We start from the raw sequence: 22,578 nt of genomic DNA on the forward strand, positions 1-22,578 counted from the left end.
ACCCTGCACCACCAAGAAAATTAATTTTGTTTTATATATTTATTTCTTCATAGCAGTTATCGCCTTGCGTGATATAGGGACAGACTCCTCTGTCCCGTAAGAGAGATACAAATGCCTTCGCTGGCTAGCCAAATGTATACGTAGTGCTTGCGAAATGCAGGGAAGTCAACCAAGATTGACACATCCGGTTTGCTACCCTTGCACTAGCGGATGTGGCAGGGGGGGGGGCAGAGGAGAAAACAGTAAAGATAAGAGGAGATGCGCAAAAATAAACAAATATGCAAAAAGATAAAGAGGAAAAATTGAGTATCGAGAGTATTATAGCCTGCCCAATACAAAGGAGGCCCAATGCACACATTATCAATAAAGTGCGTACAAAACCAATGCATAGACCAGAAGTAAACTTTAGAACAAAGAACTCTCATTCTCGCACTGAAACAAACAGATGTGGGGAAGAAGGAAGGGTGTTGTCACTCCTCAGGCTTCACTGCATGCACGAGGAACGCTGAGAACACATTCTGACCGCCACTTCTGCAGTACAAATCATGCCACTCATTTAGGTGTCTCGAGAGGGCGTCGACAAAAGCAGGCCTTTCCTCGTCGTCGAGTAGCGAGAACAGCGGGTTGCCTATCTGGTATAATCCTGCGGGAAAACGGGCAAGATAACTGTCACACTCGTGGCAATACATATTTAGAATTTACATAAAAGGCATTGGGTTGGCGAAAATGGATTACTAAATATGCCTGCTACAGTTTGCACGTTGTGGCAAGCAATTGCGTTATTCGCAAGTACTGTGACAAGCGTGCATCTACAGGCATCACATTACGAAAGACGACAAAAGAAACGTGAGGTTTAACAAGTGGTATGTCCAATCATACGAGCTAACCGCGTCGTGTTGCAACGAATTTGACATCTAAAGGTTGTCTCGCATCTAATCTAAGGAGATGCCACAAAGTCGCGCTTACGTTACAAGAACTTAACGCGGTCGAATGCGAAAGTACGTGAATTAAAGCACTCATTAGCGCTTAACGTTCTGCGAGCCTTCTACAAAGTCAAATTACCGCACGATGGATACGATGGCTTTTGTGTTCCCTTGCATATACTGGCTGGTTCAATATTGTAGCTGCGTGAAGGCTGAGTGCTGGGTGAATTCGTAGTACATATTCAGCTTAGTTGCAGTCGTGAAAGCTTGACGTATGCACCCTGACGTATTGTTCTCACGGCAGAAGCACTAGAATATCCGTATCGAAAGATTTGCGCCCGAAATTATCCATAAAAACATGTTCAAAATTGCGCAAAACATTCTCAGCAGTTTTCGGCGCATGCGTAAGCATCGGCGCGCCGTCCAAGAGGGCGCCCATACGAGGCCACGTGGGTGGCAACATTTAAATAGCGCAATGAGTAGCACGATCGCACTTGTACGCGGCGCCGGGTGGTGCTGAGGCATTAGGTATCCCGTGTGGTGGAACCTCACCTGTACAACTGTGTGGACTAATTACCGCATGCGTAGAAATCTCCGGGATTCCTTTAGAATTCTTTCAGGATTCTTTCGGCCGAGAATCCTTAAGCCACTGATCGGTTCAAACATGATCGGTCGATGGCTGCGTGTGACACTTATCGAAACATATGCGACCGGATCAAACGTTATCGGTCGAGCGTTCGATCCGCGACACATTTCTTAAGTCGTTGGTTTGAGTCCTCATTTGCTATCTGATTATATGTTTCCCGTGCATTTTCGGTGAGCCGCACGCATTTCTTTGGGACTTTAAAAGCATTAATTTTTTCTTGAATTTCCCACCAATGTTGCCAACTTTCCACACTTTAATTTTTATTTTCCAATCTGACAAACGATTCAATTACCTAATTCATAAACCACGTGACGTTTAGCGACGGGAAAGAAACTGAGGCGAAGATCGAGCCTAGACATGATGAGAAATCATCGAAGTGAAAATGTCGCAGAAGCCAACGTATCCGACACCAGTTGTCAAATTGTTCATTCTAGTGACATTCTCTATTCAACAGTTTCTATGTTTCTCATGTATTTAACATGAAGTCCTACAAGCTATATTGGGCAGTTTTTTCTTGTTTATTGATAACCTTTTCAAAAACGACTCAAATGCTGGGAATCATCTAAATTTACAATGTTGTCAAGTTGCAATGATACATATTGTCCTACTCCCAAATACTTTATTATTTAAACGACGTCCGAGGACGCGAATTGCTGTGGGCTACTCGCCAAATTATGCTTTCATGCAAAAAGTTGCAACTGAACCCTATAGAACGGTCGTGATGCGAAGCATCCCGTGAACCGTTGCAGCGTGGACAATCACCGCGTGTCTAGCTGGTGTGGCAGATGCGTCCGTGGCGATACTTTTCGTGTAGCAAGCGGAGGGAAATTGGACATCTTACTATCGTTGGTGCTCTTTCTGTCGCGGCTCTTGTGTGGCCACATATTGTCACGTGGTCGTGACGTCGACGAAGACAGCAGTCGGCGTTTGCAAGATGAAACTGTTTATTTGGCCGAACTTGTGGCCGGAAAATGAGAACTAGTACTACAGCAATACACGCTGTACAAAGATAGCGGCGAACAGGGCGTCGTCCTTCGATCAACTGACAAGCGGTCAAGCGCGTCGGCTTTTATACAGGCGCTATCGAACTTTCCAGCAATATCGCTGGTGGCGGAATTATCTCTAGACAAAGCTGGAACATTCGCGTGCGGGTCGCAATCTTAACAAAACGATCTACTACAATCGTGAAGCTTCTCGAACATTGCTTCGCGGACAGCGTCGAGCGTTGATAACCGTCCCTGCCGGTCAAACCCGAATACATCAAAACAAGACAAGAAGTGGGCGTGGCAATATATTGGCAGACGTTTATCAGGTCGCGCAGCGGTGGTTTGCTGTGGCCAGAGAAAAGCTTATTTCGGAAGCAGCAAAATTCAGTTGCGGTTTACTGGCGGTCTACTAAGCAGGCGTTCCAATCCAGAAAGCCCTAGAAATGAGGTGTAGACAAGTTTCCTGAATAAAATAAAATAAATTGTGCTCATTAGGTGATATATTTGATATCTGAGATTATTAGGACATGTTCTCTCCGTTTACTGCATAGTTCTGCAGAGAAAAGTGCTAACGACCATCACACTTGTGAAAGTACCACTGATGTAGTTAGATATATTAACCGACTTGAATGTTACATAAGGTGAGCTGAAAAGCTGGTGAGACTTCTGGGAGATCAGGCGGGGCATAGTAAGACTGCGCGAGGCTCGGCCGAAACATCTGGAGAGCTTGCATCAGCATGCGGAAAGAACGTAATATCACCGCTTGTACGGTGTGGTTTGATAAAAAAATGTTGTTGGAATAGTAGGTTCATACCGTGCAAAAGGTCATAACGCGAAACGCAAGGCGAAGAACACAAGAGGTACGTCTTTCGTGTACCTCTTGTTTTCTTCGCCTCGTGCGGCGTCATTACCTTTTGCACTGTGTGGTGTGGCATTGTTCTGACTCTGGCGAAAACTTTGCTTGTTTCTGTAAATAATGAAGCTTCACGGACGCGTCTGGACGCGTCTGGCTTCACGGACGCGTCTGGCCTCATGCAACGCGTGGACAACACATGACATCCCTTGGCGTTCTTCTCCAAGAAACTCGCAGCTCGGAAAACGACCCCTTCAACCGCCAGTTCCGCTGACGAAACCATGACCACCGCCCCGACAACTTTGCCAGCCTGCTACAGAGAACTTCTGGCGATATACGAAGCAGTGCAACATTTTCGCCATATTCTTGAAGCGCAGAACTGCACCATCTATACCGACCACAAGCCGCTTACCTACGGCTGCTCTCAACGTCGCGACAAACTCCCGCCTGTACAGCAGAACAAACTCTCGTTCATTGCACAGTTCACCACCGACATCCAACATGTCAGCGGGAAAGACAACGTTGTCGCCGACGTGCTTTCACGTGTAGCAGCCATTAGCTCGGTGCAGATAACAGCGGACGTCCTCGCCGAGGCTCAGACTACTGACGCCGAACTGCAGGAACTTCTCAAGGGTAGGTCCTCACTTCAGCTGCAACAAGTCCCCATCCCAGGGTCGACAACCACAATCTGTTGGGACATGTCGACAGGACGAAGCAGGCCCTATGTACCCCTGTCCCATCGCCGTGGTCTTTTCAACCACCTCCACAACCTCAGCCATGCCGGCATACGCGCCTCGACACGCCTCGTGGCTGACCGCTACGTCTGGCCCTCCATGCGGCGGGATTGTCGCACCTGGGCGCGCTCCTGCATTCAATGCCAAAGCGCTAAAGTCACCAGGCACGCCACGACACCACTCGGAGCATTCCCTCAGCCATCTGGTCGGTTTGAGCACGTCCACCTCGACATTATAGGACCCTTTCCCCCGGCTGGCCCCTACCGCTACTGCCTCACCGCCATCGATCGGTACACTCGGTGGCCCGAGGCATGGCCCCTCGAGGGAATCACCGCGGAAGACGTCGCCTCGGCCTTTTTCACCGGCTGGATTGCTCGTTTCGGCGCCCCCCGCCGCGTAACCCCCGACCAAGGAAAACAGTTCGAGTCGCACCTTTTCAGGCTCCTAGGGCTGACCGTCGGTTTCGAACGCTTGAGGACCACCAGTTACCACCCCTGCGCCAACGGAATGATCGAGCGTTTCCACCGACAATTCAAAGCAGCCATTATGTGCCACCAGGACTCAACCTGGCTCGAGGCCATCGCAGCCGTCATCCTCGGTCTTCGCGCCACCTTCAAGCCGGACATCCAAGCTACACCAGCAGAGCTCATCTACGGGGAACCACTCCGTCTCCCAGGTGAATTTCTCGCTCATCGTGCACGCACGCTTTCCTCCGCGACGACACCGTCCGCAGGCCTTTCCAGCCACCCTACACCGGACCCTACCTGGTAGTCCAGCGCGACAACAAAAATTCCACTCTGCGCCTGAACGGGAAGGACGTCCGCGTCTCGATTGACCGGCTGAAGCCCGCATACATCGCTGCGAACGAACCGGGCAGCGCCACTCCACCCACAAGCATACATCCACAGCCGACGACGTCGCAGCCCGCTCCGGTCACGACACGGTCTGGACGTCTGGTACGCCTCCCAGATATCTACAGACCCTGAGGGCTCTGTACTGCGCGGGTGGGGGTGGGGTTGATGTGGCAACACACTGCGCACAAACCGGCGCAGCCTCCGCCTCGTCACTAGACACTTTTAGTTGGGCGTACGTATCGAGCCCACGTACGCAGCACTGCCACGGGAGAGAACTGCGCATGTGCAGTACGTAACGCATCGATTCCAGAGATGCGCGCGTACGCCCGATAAAAAACGCGGCGTGCGTAAACGTGACCAGGCGAAGCGTACGCGGTGTGACGCTCTCGCGATATCTCGATTGATATAGGAACCAGATAGCAAAACGGCAGCGATGGCGTCGAACGCAGAGAGCAACAAAGCCGGCCCAAATCGAGTTTATTTTACTTTGAGCGACGATATTGCGCTGCTAGCGGAAATACAAACTGGCGATCCGTTTAGGCACCCGGGCTACTACGCGAGGGCGCTAAAAAGCACCCAAAAGCTGTTTTATTTCTAATAACATACGTCCAGTTGAACCAAACGTATCTCGGTACGGCAATACGGGGAACTAAAAGTGTCGTTGAGCGCTTCGCATGCAGCGTACGCAACGTATCGTGCCGCGTACGTGGGCTCGTTACGTACGCCCAAATAAAAGTGTCTACTATCTAGCCCGGCGTGACACGGCTTCATACTACACCACGCCTCCGATAAGGGACAGTGCCACCGCAGCGTCACCGGAGGCTTACGTCACCGACGGTGGCTTTGAAACCAAGCTGCCAAGCTCGGAAGTAATCATTCCTTCGCTACCCGACTGGGCGCAGCGTCGGTATGCTCGCCCCGCTGCTGCTGCTCTGTTAATAAACAGTTGTTACGTTTTATGTTGGGATGCGTCCTTCCATCGACACGGCATCCCACAAAGCCATTTGCCAGTACCGCATAGTCTGTTGCACTTCTTTTCTGTGTATGCATCTAGTTTAAGAGATTTAACCGTAGCTGGTTCAATAGGGGGGTAATTTCTCTGATCCATGCATGTTTGCAGAAGTCGTTCTAAGGACAGAAAAGAAAAGAAGCTCACCATCAGTGCCGGGATTTTTACTTTGGACACATTGCTGACTGACCAGTACTTCGGCGGTGTAAGGAACCAGTCCTGCTGAAGAAAGAGCTGAATAGAGGTAGTCTTGCAGGCTTCTTCGGTTCACTATGTTGTGGCTTTTCGGCACGGCTCGCAAAAGAACCTGCGTAGTGTGAAGTTCGCAGCATTGTGCAGTTCAAAAAACGCCATGTTTCCTGTATTGTAGATATCTTTTTTTTTTCATTGTGTACATTGCGAAGACAGAACAGGCCAACATAAAAGAAGAGTAAACAGTTAGCTGACGGCGAGAGCCCGTCGCTTCGTTGGAGCACAAAGCCGACCAATTACGCGAATAAATATATGATGCTGTTATATTGAAGAAGGTCGCTCTTACATCAGCATATTTCGTCCAAGGCTCGAGGTGACTCAGTTCCTTGAAGGACTCGAACAAAAATGACCTTGCATGAAAGTACAGCAGACACTCGCCACCGCGACTCAGCAACTGGGCAATATTGCCCAGACAGCGGTGCAAGTCTCTGGACCAGTGCAGAGTCTTGAACGAGTACACTCGTTGGAAGGCACCGTGCTTCTTCGAGAAGGCCGAGACGTCGTTGTCAATGTCTAGATGTTCGTATAAGATCTTCTCGTGTGCGTAATTTTTCTTGGCGTACTCGATCATGCTTATCGAGGAATCGACAGCGACGATCCTGCGCAAATGAAAATTTCCGTGGAGCCTCATTATGCACGTGCGAAATACCGCAGAAATTTTGGCACATTCACCAGAGTGCGGACACAAATCACAATTTTACACTGTTCACACTTAGACAATATTGAGAAAAAAGGCGATAACGCTGGTATTCATTCAGCTTTTCATTCTTGTTTCTGATCTCTCTCACACGCATTGCCTCAAAAAAAAGAAAAAGCAATGTGCTGTGTAGAGCTGCCTCCATCATGGTATTCCTGCCTGCTTCTCATGCAGTTATAAGCAGCACCTTTTATGCCATTTAATGGTAGTTAATTTACTGAAACCATGAGCAGAAATAATTTTTCTTGTAGGACCACTCCGGTACCCCAATTCAGATCCACTTAAGTTGACACTAGAGGAAAGAACAATTTTGCTTGTGTTCTCGAATGACCTATAAACGTTACCAACAGTACCAATCGAAGACGATAGGTAAACTAGCGTAAGGAGAAAATCAAAAGGGAGGTGATGCCGCTGTTCTGAACTTCCAGCAACCAGGGGCGTAGGCAGAAATTTTGATTCGGGGCGGGGGAAGGGCGTTGCCGCTACCTTGATCTTAAGTGGGTGCGGGGCAGGCAGATGTGGTCTAGGCCATTTCGTGGTCTGTATACAATGACAAAAAAATTCGGGGGGGGGGGGCACGGTCCTGGTGTGTCACCCCCTGGCTACGCCACTGCCAGCAACTAAGTCGCCATGATGGAGCACTTCAAAGCCGTCTGTGAAGGTGAGCGTAAGTATTTATTGGTAAATACAAATTACGAGAGGTGGTGAGAGACTTTACATAAAATACAAAGTAGGGTGCAGTCCATGGCACAGGACTCTCCGGTCTTGAGGTTAAGGCGCATTTCAAATTCAAACATTGACCTTCGCGTTCTCTTTAGTTAATGAACACGTGATCGCGGTGCTAGAGGTATCCGAGTCCCGTAAGAGCATTGTTATCAGTTTAAAATGATGTAGGCTCATTTTCTGTCTTCCTAATTTTTTCTTGAAAGTATCGCAGCGGTGCTTGCCCTTCCTGTTTCACTGGTTCACGTTGTGGTCTCGCCATTGGTGTCGCCCCGAATGCCACGCTAGTTGGGCCATCTGTGTGTCCGCTTCATCGCGAGCTACAGGCTGATTCAAATCAACCAGTAGATGTTTCTCCCAGAATGTATCACCAACACGCCCAAATTTCAGTTTTGCTTCAGTAGATATAACTAGACGGCGGGCTGCGAAATCTCACGCCAAGGGGACATTTGCCTGCTGAAACGCAGCAGCAAAGCGACACCCGAATGACTGATTTCGGAGCTAAAGGAACACGGCTTTCGCTCGTGCTAACTAGGCTTAGAGGAGTTACACATCACCCAAGTTTTTAAAATATAATGGAATCTCGTGGTTCTTTTCGCTGTTGATGATAGGAATCCAAGGCAGCATTTTATTCTCGATTGAAATTGCGACGCTCACTTCTCTCTACACGTCCATTTCCCAGCATTTCTTCATGACAAGAGTCCACTTCACTCGTTTGCAAGAGTGTCATGCTGCGCGGATGCCTAAGTCACCGCTGAGTGGAGTATAACATGAATTCTGAATGACGATTGAGTACAGGCCGTATAGATGCTTCCGTTTATGAAAGCAAGAAGCTTTCTTTTCTTCTTTCATAATGACATAATATTTAAGAAATTCAGTTGGTTGGTTTCCCTAACGAGTACGCGCCTAGCGACAGAAATAAAACATGTAGAGAAAGTTTTCTGCAGGCCATAACTTAGTGGATCAGCATAGGGGTAGTTCCTTCCCCGCAGCGTCTCGAATTGGGTTGGTTGGTACATGCTGAATTCGAACGATGAAACAACGCAGGACAAGACGAAGACGAGAAAGCACAAACGCGGCGCTCTTCAATGTACCTAACAACAATCTAAAGAAACAAAAGACTTTTCTCGATGTACCACCTCTTGCATGGCTCGCATGACGGCAAAATCCAGTTTCGCATGAAGTCTCCTGGGCCGCAACCAATGTCTAGGAATTGCTGACTTTCATCACTTGGTGTCCTGAATGCCATCTTGTATACCTGCGGCAAAATTGCGTAATATTTGTTATTACAGCGAGAATTAGCTATTGACATAGGGAGTGTACCACTCGACCATTTCGAAGACTGTTTAAAAAAAACAAAAAAAGAGAAGATACATCGTGGCGTTGTCGACATAAGCACTAAGCAACAAGACACCGTCGCTATGCGACAGAAATACGACGAACTAATATAAAGTTCTAGCTGTAAGAGCGAGACTATATGAAGACGTTTAATTTATTACACAAAAAGAAACGACCTGGTATTATTAAAAGCCATAACAGCTCAACAATCTTGTCACTGTTCACTGTCATGACCTCTATCACAAACGCATGTTCTTTGTGATGCTGACCCTGTCACTGGCCTGCATCCTTCTTACACGTTTTGGTTTAGAGCTATTGTTGTGTCAGCATGTGCGCTAAGGTTGCCTTGGGCTTATATATGCACTGGCGTATGAAAGCACAAAGCCGTCAGCGCTTCTGTCGTACGTCTCTTTTCTTCGTGGGTGCCTTGTGCGTTTGCGATATAATTTTAGCCCCAAGATTCTGGTATAGGTGTAACGTATATACCGTGATTCTGGTTCTGGTCGTTTCTTCGCTTGTGTGACATAAGCCTACAAAAGCCAAAGCATTTCCACTAACTCGCGCCACCACGAGCCACGAGACACTTTTTTTCCTGGCCGACTGGCCACGAGTGGCCCGGCACTACAACACAAAAGTAGAGAACTAGCATGGGTGGCCAGCGATACGACGCAAACGCAGCGCGGGTAACCACGCAGCATGGCCCGCGTGTCGCATTATTTTCATTTCGCCACGTGTCGTGTGCCGTGTGTTTCACCCAACGCCGGGCAGCGCGCTGCGGAGCGAGGGGTCGCAAGTTCGAATACCCGGTCGCGCACTTGGGAAATTTTTTCTTCTGAATTATTTTTATTTGTGACTTTTATGTAAATATACATACATATACGGTAGATGACGGCAACGGCGATGGCGATGGCAAAAATCCGCCGAGAGTGTCCATATAATTGCTATCACAATTAAAGACAGTCACGAATTCCGTGCCGGGTAATGTCCCCTTACCTCAAACCATATCAATCCAATGAGTAAGCATCGAGAAGCTTATTCGCGCCTTTATAATTGAACTGGAACGAACACCGATAATAGATCGAAATATATTCGTCCGCCTCCTGCCCAATCGCCACCTTCTACCGATACAAACTCGTTACCTAGGCATACACCATTATAATACGAAAAAAAGAGTACAGTACAAACCGTGATAACATACACTGCTGAAACCTGCAAGCAGAAGCCTTAAAAAGAGGGGTTTTGTAGATTATATTGAAGAGTGGCATGACCGTCGGGAACGAGAGGAATGAAAGGAAGAGCTGGACAGCCATGTTCATTCTGCAAAGGTATGCAGAAACGTGCGAAGTTTGTTCCATTGGTGGAAGTCTCAAAACGACGACTCCCGGCGCCTTCACAATTCGCAAGGCAGATGCTGTGTGCCCCCGTGGCTAGCGCAAGCAACTGAAGAAACTTTAGCGCGGCCACACAGCACATGGCGTGCTTGCATGCGGGATCTCTTGATAATTTGACTTCACCCACAATAACATATGAAGAAATGAACTGTGAACTATGCCACAAAAACTAGAATGTATATGCAAGCGGAGGCGTGATGTATGGAAAGAATGCCATGACACATAGCGTTTTTTTTTTCTTGATTTTGGCTGTTTATACGTATTTCTAAAAGTACACGTGTTGCAGGATGCACCTTACACATCTTATCTAGGCTAGCGTATTTACAACAAAGGTGATAAATTTGAATTTTTCCTCAATTTCTCTTTCTGGGGCAAGGTGCTACTATGCTGAAGACGGGTGCTACAAATCCGGAAGGGTGCATGATTAGGTTTGTTGGTAGCGCATGCTTTGAATTTCAAAAGAGAGCGCAATGAAAACGAAGTGAATAGAGCGTTCTGTTCTCCGACTACTTGTCATGAGTAAAGGGGCACGAGGCACGTGCGAAACGTCGCAAAGTGGCGATGGTACGCGAGGAGCGAAAAATTCTGCAATGATGTGCGTCTCAGCCACGTCAACGCACGCGATTGGTTGGGGAAGGGCTCGTGGCACGTAACCCAAGCCGTGGTGAGGAACCCCAGAGGAAGAAATGGGTATTATTCGGTGGAGCGCCATACGAGGAAGGTTGAGGAAGTCAGCTTCGCACTCGCGGTAAGAGCAGCAGGTGTCCCGCTCTGGAGGCAGCAGCATGATAGGCCCGGGAAGCAGCCGTCGACCTTGGTAGACACCGAGCGAGGCTCCCCGAACTTGCAGCGGCCTCATCGCAGCAGTTCCCGGCGCGCGGGCAGCACATCGCCTTCCTAACAGGACGGCGGTAACCCACCGGACAGTCCCCGGAGCACCACGGCATCGGTTCGGCCGGGCGGTACTTAGCAGAGGCCGATGACACAGTTCGGCCTAACCTTTCAAGTCAGACGACGACCTAGACGGCGACCCGAGTACGAGCAAGGGAGGCAATCAGCAAGGATGCAGATTGATGACGACCACTGTGAGACGTCTCCAAGCCTTTCTTCCGAGCGGACAATACAAACAGTAATACTTTCGATTAGGGTGCGCGACATGTTTACAATAGCCCCAGAGAAGCCATAGTGGCCAGACTGGACGAGAGTTAGAGTTGAATTGTAACTTCAGTTGTGACTAGTTCTAGTTTCGCTTTCTACCGCATCTCGTTTGGGTGCGAGTTTGACGTTTCAGAGTGTATATTTTCAGTGTTTGCAGATTCCTTGCCGTTTTGTTGGATAAAGTGGGTTTGTTGTGCCACTGCCGTCTCCCGTCTCTCTCATTCCCACCCGAGTTGCAAGCGCTCCCGAGATACGTGACACTCCTCAGTTCTTATTGCGCTCTCTGTTGAAATTGAACTCATGCTGCAAATAACTTTTCTCGCTACAATATCTGCTACCAAATGCTCTTGACGATGCCCATTGTATTTGCAGAAAAAACGGGTACACTATACCGCTGCCGAAGAACCATTTATCGTACCCAGTATGTCCGGTCAACAGTTACCACAGTGATGCCTTTTTTTTACAAGGAATTACCGTAGATTAAAGTATACTTGTTAGCGTAGCATGCGCCAACAAAACGTAAATATATGCTACCTAATACACGTTGCTGCATATTCCATGTTCGGGCAACAGGACCTAGATTGCTGCCTCGGGCCCCTACCTGGCCCGATCTGCAGTCGGGCCGGGCAGGGTAGGTGAGAGCTTTTTTTGGATTCGGGCCGGGCCCGGGTCTCGCATTGAGTCTTGGGGCCGGGTTGGGGCGGATGCACTTCAACGAGTGCCGGGCCCGGCCCCGGCCAGTGCTATAGCTGGTATAAATGCTATATGCCGACTTTTTCCAAGCTGAACTATCACGGTTTTCATGGTTGTATATACAGTAAACGTGTCTTGATATATGCGTAACAGGCGCGCGATGCTCCAGGCAATGAAAACTCTTCTTTAGCGCTTAGCGATTGGAGGTGTCACGATGAATATGGATCGCAATCCTCGCATTTTCTTTCCACCATCCCCTACTATATTGTGTGCTGGTGGTTGGCTGCTGACGCGAAAGACGCGAGTTTTATCACGCCCTTAGTAGTCGCCATTCAGTGAAAGCAAAATACTAGAGCCCTGTGTACTCTGCTATACTAGTGCTCGTGAAAGATATCGCGACGGTCGACGGCGTGCCCCATTATCATATACTAGTTTTGGCACGTAAAACGCCAGATATTATTATATTCTGATTAGGTTATTTGTTCTGGCGCGACAGTCAAGTGCGCAGGGCTTCACTGCCACATGCTTATTCCTGCCGCTTTGTTTGTGCCAAATGGCTGCAAAAAAAGCGCAGCTGGCACTAAGTCGCCCAAGGCTGGGTCACGACACTGCTGGCGGGCACTGAGCTGTTCCTCGCTTGGCTAGGCTTTCACCCTCTCACATCTCTCTTTCCCACCCCTTGCTATACTATACTATACATGGCTATGCTTGCTCTCACCAAGAACATTTTTTGCGCCTAGAATTTCTCTATTTCTCTATCTTTATTGCTTTTTCATTCTCTCTCCCTCTTTATCTCTCCATACTAGTTCTCTCGCCCATCATAGCTATAGGGAACCCAAGCTCATGTTTGCGGCGCGACGACAGCGCCGCGCCAGCCGCGCTGCGGCTCGGTCGGAAAGCTCTGAACCTTATGCGCGGCCGACGCAGCCCCTTTCATGGTAGCGGTAGCGCACGTGCGCACGCGTTCTTCTCTCGGTGCGGGTAACTGGGGGGCCGTCAGTTGGGTACGTTGAACCGAGAGGCTTGCTGTGCGAAGCTGCGCATTTCCGCGATGGCAGAAGCGACCCCTCGGAAGCGCAAGCGTGGTCCGAAGTATTGCGGTTTAGTGGCCAGCCACAACAGTGCAGACAACACCAAGGCACACGATTCACGTGTTAAACTGTACCGTTTCCCGGGCGTGTCGTACGAGAAATAAAGGCGGCAAGCGTGGATAGCTGACAGCGCTGTCTCGCCTTCTATTTTCGCTGTCTGAGTTCATCGCTTTCGTTCGTTCCGACTACCTGAATCGGTAAGCAACGCGGCGCATGCACGCAGCGACTACAGTAATGATTACTCGCTGTCTTCTCGTATTGTTAAAGTCCAGTTACGGTTGTAGGTTAAGCAACTTTGTGTTTTGATTCCCCGTGTTCGTGAGACCTACCCGTCGTTGTTGAACGTTCACATTCGCGTTATACCGTTAGCATTGCGCGGGGTGGTTGAATTCAACTGAACTCGGCACATTGTCAGAAGTTCGGCGCCTGCATTTCACGCGTCGGGAAGGCTGCTTTATCACGCCGGAACGGACGTCTGTGCATTTTCAGCAAGCTTTGAATCGTTCTGCAGGTTTGCTTTGTTTTTGTCACTTTGTTAGGGTGATATATATTTAAGCCGCCAAATATAACTGGTACTTAATACATGCTTTGCAATTGCAACCTTGAAGTAACCACCTTCTGACTTTGTGCGATTTTCTAGCCGCGTTCGCGCAGCAGGTTTTATACGCCTGTCAAGTCGATATCATAAAAAGAGACTGCAAGCATGACGCGAGAGCCTAAAAAACGCGGCGAGCAGTTCATCTTGCTTCACAGTGGTTAAAGCTCAGCTAGCTGCCCCGTGTCTTAATCGGCGGGTGATTCTCCAGCGGCAAGGAGGACTTGGCTCTAACCTTCTCAGGAAGCAGTGCCATGGCCGTATAATCTTTTTTTCGCACGCCGCAAACGTTTGTTCACGAAAGTACACGGCTGCTACTGTAAGCATGCCATATCAAAACAACAATCATATGATTCGTAGTCCACGCCGCAGAACATCGATAGCGTGTACGGCTTCATTTCGGAGTGCATGTGGACCATTATTCATCTTAAACATGACAGAATGAGACTTACCTCGAGGTATACGTCCTACACGGTGTAATCGCGACTTGGGAAATGCATTTCGCTTTGAGTTGGGCGTCGTTGTCGTCGATCGTCTGCTCTTCACCGTTAACGTGATTGACGAGCCTTTCTTATTTTATCAAGTTCGCTTTTCGGAAGTGCCAGTCAAGCTTGAAAATCCTTTTGAAGCCGCACTGCAAGCGGTACATTGTGAGGCGCCGCAAGTGCACCGCGAGAGCTCTGCACGTGCACAGAAGCGAGCGGCAACGTGGTGGAGAGAATGGAAAACGCGCGCTGCTTACACCCCAGTTTCTCTTTTTCTGCCAGAGATGGCGCTGCCTGTCAAGAGCAGCAGCGCCGCTAAGCGTTGCTTCGGAAGCCTATTGCATCCGACGCCGGAGAAATGGGCGCGCGTGCTCTGGGAGCGAAGCAGAAGACGACAATGAAGAAGAGAGCGCGTGCCGGTTCATGATGATGATAATTTTCTATCTACGACTGACAACCAAAATCGAGCAGAGCAGCTCTGCTTTAAAGCAGCAAGGTGTCGTTGGATAAGGTACCAGATTATGGCGGAGGATGAGAACGATGACTTGAATTGAGTAAAAGACAAGTGCTTTACCGAAATGTCCTGCTGCGTCTTGTGTCGTCCACCTGAACTCGTTACCAGTGTACGCTGTTCGGTATAACAAAGAGAACAAATGAAGAATACAGAGGGATATTCCCTAATAAATGTAGGCCGTCCGTACGTTTTAATAGTAGCAGCGAAGAAGAAGAACGCTAGTGCGTCATCACCAGCGCTTGGCTGAGGCGCTCTAGCTCATAGTCCCTGCCCTGCTCAATCAATCGGCCTTGTGGTCCTTTCCTGAGCAGTAGACAGCTTTACATGCGGTGGAGCGGGCCTTAAAACACACATGCTGCAACTACGGTACCGAACCTTACGGTCAGTGGGTTAGGTGATGACGAAAATAGCGACATACTATTGCGAGAGCAATTATATGGACGCTCGCAGGTGGTTCTTGCCGTCGCCGTCACCGTCATGTCCCTCATGTCCCGCATATATATATATATATATATATATATATATATATATATATATATATATATATATATTTATATATATATATGTGTGTGTGTGTGTGTGTGTGTGTTTGTGTGTGTGTGTGTGTGTGTGTAAGCCACAGCCACAAAGAACAGTACTTTCTGACGCACGGAATCGGACGGTTGAGCTCTCGCTCCGCAGCGCGCGGCCTTAGACGGCTAGGCCACGAAGAGTACGTCCTGAATACGTCTTTCCGCTGCAAGCTAACGGCGAGCTCTATATATATATATACCATTTACTTCAGCGTGCTTTCTTTGTCATCAGCGAGATGGCGCGAAGGGCGCGAGGGGCGCGCTTTAAGGGTCGTCTTCCCGCTCGTTGCGATGCGCGCGCGCTTCCTGTCATGCGAGGTGCGCTTTGGCCTGCAGGGCATGGTCACCTGCGCGCGCGCTTTTCTTGTGAGGGAGGTGATTTGTATATCTTGTGCTTTCACCGCGACGTCCGCGCTAAAGTTACAGAGCGTACGAAGGTCACTTCGCTTGCTGCACCGGCTGCGTTTGCGAAAGGAGCGCTCTGTTCACTCAGAAAGAATTAACAACTGTACCAGTTCTTTGCGCTCGTGCTTGTATACCTGTGCGTTCATTTTGTGCGTCCTCCTTTATGCTAGAGCAGCGCACTTGAATTGTCTAGCTGTGACGCTTGATAGTTCGCGCTCGTCGTGTGTGTGTTTTTTTCGTGCGTCCTTGCCGCTTGAGCGACGCGCTGGAAATTTCGAGCTGCTTTCCTGTCTTCGCGTTACATTCCAATTTGCTGCTGTTTAATTCATTGCTTCGTCGTTGCGGCGAAACTGTGACCTTCTTTAAGGTTTGCTTCGCTGATTCAGCGTCAGCAGCCTTTTCAAGAGTCAGAAAAGAAACGTTTAGCAAGTGCATTCGAGCGATCCTACCGATTGCGATGCCGACACTACAGCGAAAATCCACCATGGTGGATTTCCGTGGTGCAGACGAACGTAAACAAAGATAATATACCTCGCGAGTGTGAGCTCTTGACACCCATTGCAGGAATGCCTTCCATAGCAGAGGAGTTGACGTCATTCGATAGAAATATTGTAAAAGAGCCACTAGATGATCCAGCGTGTTCAGATGTCCGGCATACGGAAATGCGTAAGTGGATTAGAGAAACGCGTAAGCTGGAAACGGCACTGTTTATGTTTGTCTAACGGCAATTATTAACACGTGCTTTTTGTTTTATGTTCGAGAGGCGTATTGTAAAAAAAAAAGTCACAGTTTTGCCGCAACGGCGAAGCAACGAATGCGATAGCCATAAATTGGAATGTAACGCGAAGAACAGAAAGCAGCTCGAAATTGCCAGCGCGTCGCTCGAGCCCAAAGGACGCACGAAAAGAACGCACACAGGACGAGCGCCAACTAATGCGTCACAACTCGACACTAGAAGCGCACAGCTCAAACATAAAGCAGGACGCACGAAACGAAGGAACAGGTACACACAAGACGAGCGCAAAGTAATTGTCACAGTTGTTACTTATTTCTGTTTGAACAGCGCGCTCCTTTCGCAAACGCGGCCGCTGCAGCGAGCGAAGCGAAGCACCCCACCGGCTGCCCCTTCTTTCCTCGAGATAAGCGCACGAAAGCGACGACGCCCTGTAGAGCAAAGAGCAACGGCGTTCGCAGGAGCGGAGCGACAATCTTTACAGCGCGCCACACGCGCGCACATCGCGCATCTATGTGGCCACTAAGAAAGCATTCCGGAGTGCATAGTGTATATAAATAGCTCGCAGTTAGCAGGCTACAATACTGTGCTGTCGTGGCCTAACGTCTAACGCGGTGGGCTGCAGAGCGAGAGGTCGCCCGTTAGATTCCGCGCGTCGGAAAGTATTTCTCAATTATTTTTCTTTGTGGCTATTCTATATATATATATATATATACATATTTATACATACACGGTGAATGACGGTGGCGGCGGCGACGGGGAGGGGCATTTTCCAGCCGAGACTGTCCATATAATTGCTATCGCAATAAAATAAAGATCTCAAAGACAACATATTCACCTGGAATAGATCTAGCGAAAGGTCGCAGGTATGAGCGTTTCTTTCTGCGTACATCTCAGGAGCCAGCACACTCCGGAACGGCACTGCGTCCAGCTTATTCTCTTCCATGCTGTTGAGGGCCATCACCTTGAATGAAAGAAAACTGTTTATTCTGTACAATGTGCTGGCATAGCAATGCTAAAACAGGCTTGTAGCAAATAATATGCACATGTGCTCAAGACTACCGCCGTAGTTCTGTTGTGGCATGCTGTTGTAAGGAAAATTTATGAATATTTTCAGACAGATTATGGTTCACCTGCTACATATTTATTTAAGAGTATCGTTAAGAATAGACTCAACAAACTAGCCCCATCGATCACTTCTTAATGAAATTTTCCAGCAACTGACAGAGAAGCAAGGAAAGACAGGGAGGTTAACAAGACGCACGTCCGGCTTGCTACTCTGCACTGAGGGAGAGGGATAAAGGGCCAAAAAGAGAGTCAGAGGAAGAGAAGAGCAACTGAGATCTCTAAGAAACTCATGGTCTAATGGGCACAACATAGGACGTCCCTCTTGAGAAGGTCGTGGTCAGGAACAACCTTAGGGCTAAGTTTTTGTCTTCGAGCACTAGACTGAAGTTTTCAACGCCAATTTTCGATGAATCTCTTTTACAAAGCATTGGATTACTGCACATGGGCTGTCTCCAACCAGGCTCCTTCATGACATCCAAGGTACAGCTCCTGTACGCCAGACCATATCACGTAAATACGTATCATATTACGCAAACACGTTTTATAGAGTAAATTGTTTCGGTAGGCTCTCGTGACTAACTCCGATTGCTATTTTTCTTAGCGTTGTTACCATCCACTGCTGGGTCGGTCGCTGCTATCGCCGAGATTGGTAAACAGATATTCTTAGCGTGATCGAGCCAGTTTTCTTTTCGTGTTGGAAGGTGATAACATTGTTGTGATTAAGAGAAAAGGTGGCCCAGGGTGGGTGACGTATTACGTAGGAAATATTGATGTAACTAATGGTGATGCAATCGCTGCCAAGGGATGGGATAGGCGGCCGAGGGGGGCCGAAAGTTAGGTGGTGTGGTGAAATGAAGTTACTCAGCAAAAATTGAAATGGAAGCACCGGACGTTGACGAACGTTGCGGTCCTGTTGATAAATTGATTGCTCAATGCCCCACCAACTTCAATGGAAGAAACTCCCTCACCTAGAAGAAGCAATGAACATTCATCTAGGTAACGTTGGAGATAAAGTAAACACGGTAGGGTCTTGCTGGCACATAAAAATTTAAAGTGAAAACAACATCTCAAGTCAGGACCGACCACAAATAGAAGAGAGATCACGATCACTTGTCTCATAATGCTTTTCTCATCTTTTATAAAAGTTGGGGTCCGTCCTGGTTTGCGCTGAAGTTTTCACTTTAAATTGATGAAACAAGAAATGCTGTTGTGACGCGACATGATATCTAGAGCCGAGTAACAAACTTGCGAGTGTTTAGTTGAATACGTGTTATTCTGGACTGTCGATGTGCTAAAAAATTGGCGGAACACTTTCGAAAGTGATTGTCGCGGGTTTGATCCCAGCCGCGGCGGTCGAATTTCGAGGGAGGCACAATGTTGGAGGCCCGTGTACGGCGCGATATCAGTGCACGGTAAAGGAACACCAAATGGTAAAAATTTCCGGGGCCCGGCACTACGGGCGTGCCCATCGTAGCTGGTGAGCGCCTAGCTGGTCTTGGCTTGGCTAAGCTTTCACCCTCTCATCTCTCTCTTCCCACCCCTGTCTAGAACAAGCATAGCTGGCAAGCATAGCAAGCAAAGCATAGCTATGCTTGCTCTCGCGAAGCGTAGGATGCAAGGGATGCTTGCATCCTACGCCGGATAACTGTTCGCACGTGTGCTGGGAGCGAAGGAGAAGACAAAGAAGAGAGCGCGTGCCGGTTCATGACGATGATAATATTCTATCTACGACACACGGCCAACCTCGATCATAACAGCCCGGCTGTAAAATTGTGCCACATATTTAACAAATGCTTTAGAGCGCCTGTGTGCAATATAGCCAGGTGCAGCAAAGTCGACAGCTGCGAATCCTAGGTTACGTTGTAGGCACCGACAATGGGATCAAGGAGCTGCTTCAGTGTGTGTTCTGTCGAATACAGCCATGGCATAGATAGGTCAGTCATTTGTCGACACAAATACACACGTACAGCTTACGTTTAGGTTTCCGCTATGTGCAAAGAATTTTCAAGCCTTTTCAGACATGCGAACGCAGATGGCAAAATTGAGATGCAGAGAAACACTTGTGCTGGCATGGGTGACTTTCATAGTAGAAATCTAGCGCAAAATGCGCGAGGCATTATGTGCGAACGCTATTAATATTATTATTATTACTATTATTATTATTAGGAATGCTCCTACGTTAGCCAGAAAAGCAATTACCTTTAAAACCATAGATAAATAACCATCTTTTAAAAAGAATACGCACAAACATGATCGAAACAGGTTTGATGCTCTGTGTTGCTTTTAAGGCTCGGAAATTAGTCTCCGCGAGCTATAGTTAGATCTACGTTATCACCGCGATGTATTTTAGTCAAGTTGTCTTGCCGCCTTGCCACAACAATTACGTCTCAATACATGTACTTGTAGTTTAGGATTTTATGCAGGCAGAAGAAGAAAACGGCAAATACGGTTCTGAAACCTGAGGGAAAATATGATTTAAAACAGCTTTACTGGGATACGCAGACCGTTAGCATGCCTACGCCCATAAGTCAACACGTCCCAAAGGCAGGGTCAAAACGACCACCGCCCCTGACGCATTCCCCTTGCTTTTTGACATTGCGATGTTGGAGCGTATTGTCGAGCCAAAGGGCATCTACGCCGGGCAAACATGGAAAATGTGAAGGGTGCCACGGATACGTGACGAACTACAAGCTCATATTTAGGTGCTGATTCCTACGAGTATCAGCCGCATTCATCAGCTTCAAATTAATGTTGTTCCGACAGCCTTTTCCGCGTGAAAAGTACTGCTGTTCATCAGGTGCAAGCAAGTTTAGATTATATGCGATCCTCTGAAGTCGAGAATGTAACAAATACGTCCCACTTTATGAGCGAATCTTTTAATAACTCACAGATTTCGGCGCCGTCGCAGCCGTCGTACGCGAGTAACCTTGCGCAGGCGAGTGTACAGAAATACGGCCCTTTAAGGTGCTCAGTTCATAAGCATATTTGAATGAACCGATTTCCATTAAATGATGCTCTCCCAATTATGGGCTTCTCGGCGATCAGCTTTTTCTGATGTGGAAATGTTGATGCTTTATCAATGTCACTTGTAATTTAACGTCGCCACATTTCATCGTTGCATTGATATGAAAGATATGACCGTCGTTGTTGCCTGTAGCAACTGAACTGTTGCGCTGCTTAGCGCGTGGATGAAGGTTCAAGTCCCGGCATGAATGAAGGAAACAGTTGAGAGAGAGCATTAGCTCTATGAGAAAGAAAGAGAGAAAGAAAGAAAATTAGTACCTCAGGCACGGACACGCAAAGCTTCGCATGTCCCCATTTTCCCGATAGGGCAAGGGATCCTGAATTTTTTGTTTAACAATACAACACTGCTCGGCTTTCTCACTTCTTTAGTAGGCCAGACATTTGGGCGACTTGTTTTTGATTAATCTTGAAAACAGCGCAGCAACAAGAGGACGAAGAAAGGTAGAACGGGATGGCGCCCGTCCCGTTTCAAGATGAATTCTTACTTCTCGTTTTCGCAATCAAGAAGTGATAAATAGCTCATTAGGAGTGTTTAAACATGAAAACCTTCATTTACAAAAAATGCAAAATATACAAAAGCAGGATAAGCAACGGTGATATCGGAGCAGTCGCGACTAAAGCGGCAAGCTTTCATTGCAGAAAAGCCGTCAGTGCGACCACAATAAAGAAGCAGAAAGCAGGCAGCGCGATTTTTTCCTCCTTGTAGAGCCATTAAATGCAAAGGCCAGTGCTTCCAAAGGAGGGTCGTGGTGAAACAATGAATGCTGTTACTTATATAACGAAAACCTCTGACTGTATAGGAAAATCTACAAAACAACTACAGCAGAAATTGACTGCCGCCAGTTATCATTGTCCTCGTATTTAATGTGAAGGGCATAACGGCACCACGGTGGCACTGCGTCAGCGTTGTGAAAACTCACCAATCGGCTAATCTTCCCGCAACTTCAGCGTTGTTGGTAACACGCCAAGCGTCGGAATGAGCTTGCTTGCAGCTGGTACGTGCTGACGTACTCTACAGCGCCGGAATAAGCCCGCGCCTGAGCTGTAGCGCTTACGGCGCAGAGCTTCGGTAAAACAGGCTCAGGGTTTCAATTCAGTCGGCATGCATTCCTAACGTTTTTATTTGTATATATCTGGTGCACACATGCGCTGCGATGACGTCCCCAGCTTGTGTATGTGCGCATGTGCGTGGGGCAGGCGGGACCAGATGTTAGATGTCAGCGAAATCTATTGGATGCTGCATCAGTAACTCACCGAAACCCCTTTGTGCTAGCCGAAGAATTGCTCTATCCATTTAAAAGTTGGGTGCTCTAAGTATCATCATTGATTTGTTCTTAGTGCGAATGCTTAGTTTTTTGTGGGGTGCAATCATGTACTATAAGTAAAATGCAAATATTATATATTGTTCCTGTCCGGAATCGGATGCATTCTTTGTTCGCAGTAGCTGCGAGGCGAAACATATGTTTGTCCCGTCCGCTTGTGCCGTCCTCTTCTCTTGTGTGCCTTGTCAATTTTGTGCGCTGCGTAAAGATGGACGTATGTTTAAGTTGAGCCTTGCTGCGTAATACACATTGATGGTATTTCATAGATGCCCACGGATTTATAGAGTGCTTCGCACGCATTATAAACGTGTTATCTATCTATCTATCTATCTATCTATCTATCTATCTATCTATCTATCTATCTATCTATCTATCTATCTATCTATCTATCTATCTATCTATCTATCTATCTATCTATCTATCTATCTATCTATCTATCTATCTATCTATCTATCTATCTATCTATCTATCTATCTATCTATCTATCTATCTATCTATCTATCTAATGCTTG

The 22,578-nt window shown here is 47.8% G+C and overlaps 1 protein-coding gene and 1 long non-coding RNA gene across 2 annotated transcripts in view; both read right to left on the reverse strand.

Moving 5' to 3' along the window:
- Positions 1–22,578, reverse strand: part of LOC125759280 (uncharacterized) — a 104,140-nt gene that overhangs the window by 77,358 nt on the left and 4,204 nt on the right. The window lies entirely within an intron of this gene.
- On the reverse strand, positions 40–21,878 carry LOC119400677 (juvenile hormone acid O-methyltransferase-like). The gene is made up of 6 exons (XM_037667692.1): positions 21,665–21,878; positions 17,491–17,616; positions 8,817–8,935; positions 6,544–6,856; positions 6,153–6,312; positions 40–643 (listed from the first exon to the last, which is right to left on the reverse strand). Exons 2-6 carry the CDS (start codon positions 17,611–17,613, stop codon positions 471–473), a joined length of 888 nt encoding a protein of 295 aa, XP_037523620.1. The 5' UTR covers positions 17,614–17,616; positions 21,665–21,878; the 3' UTR covers positions 40–470.

The sequence above is a fragment of the Rhipicephalus sanguineus genome, chromosome 7 (genome assembly GCF_013339695.2).
Source record: "Rhipicephalus sanguineus isolate Rsan-2018 chromosome 7, BIME_Rsan_1.4, whole genome shotgun sequence".
NCBI lineage: Eukaryota > Metazoa > Arthropoda > Arachnida > Ixodida > Ixodidae > Rhipicephalus > Rhipicephalus sanguineus.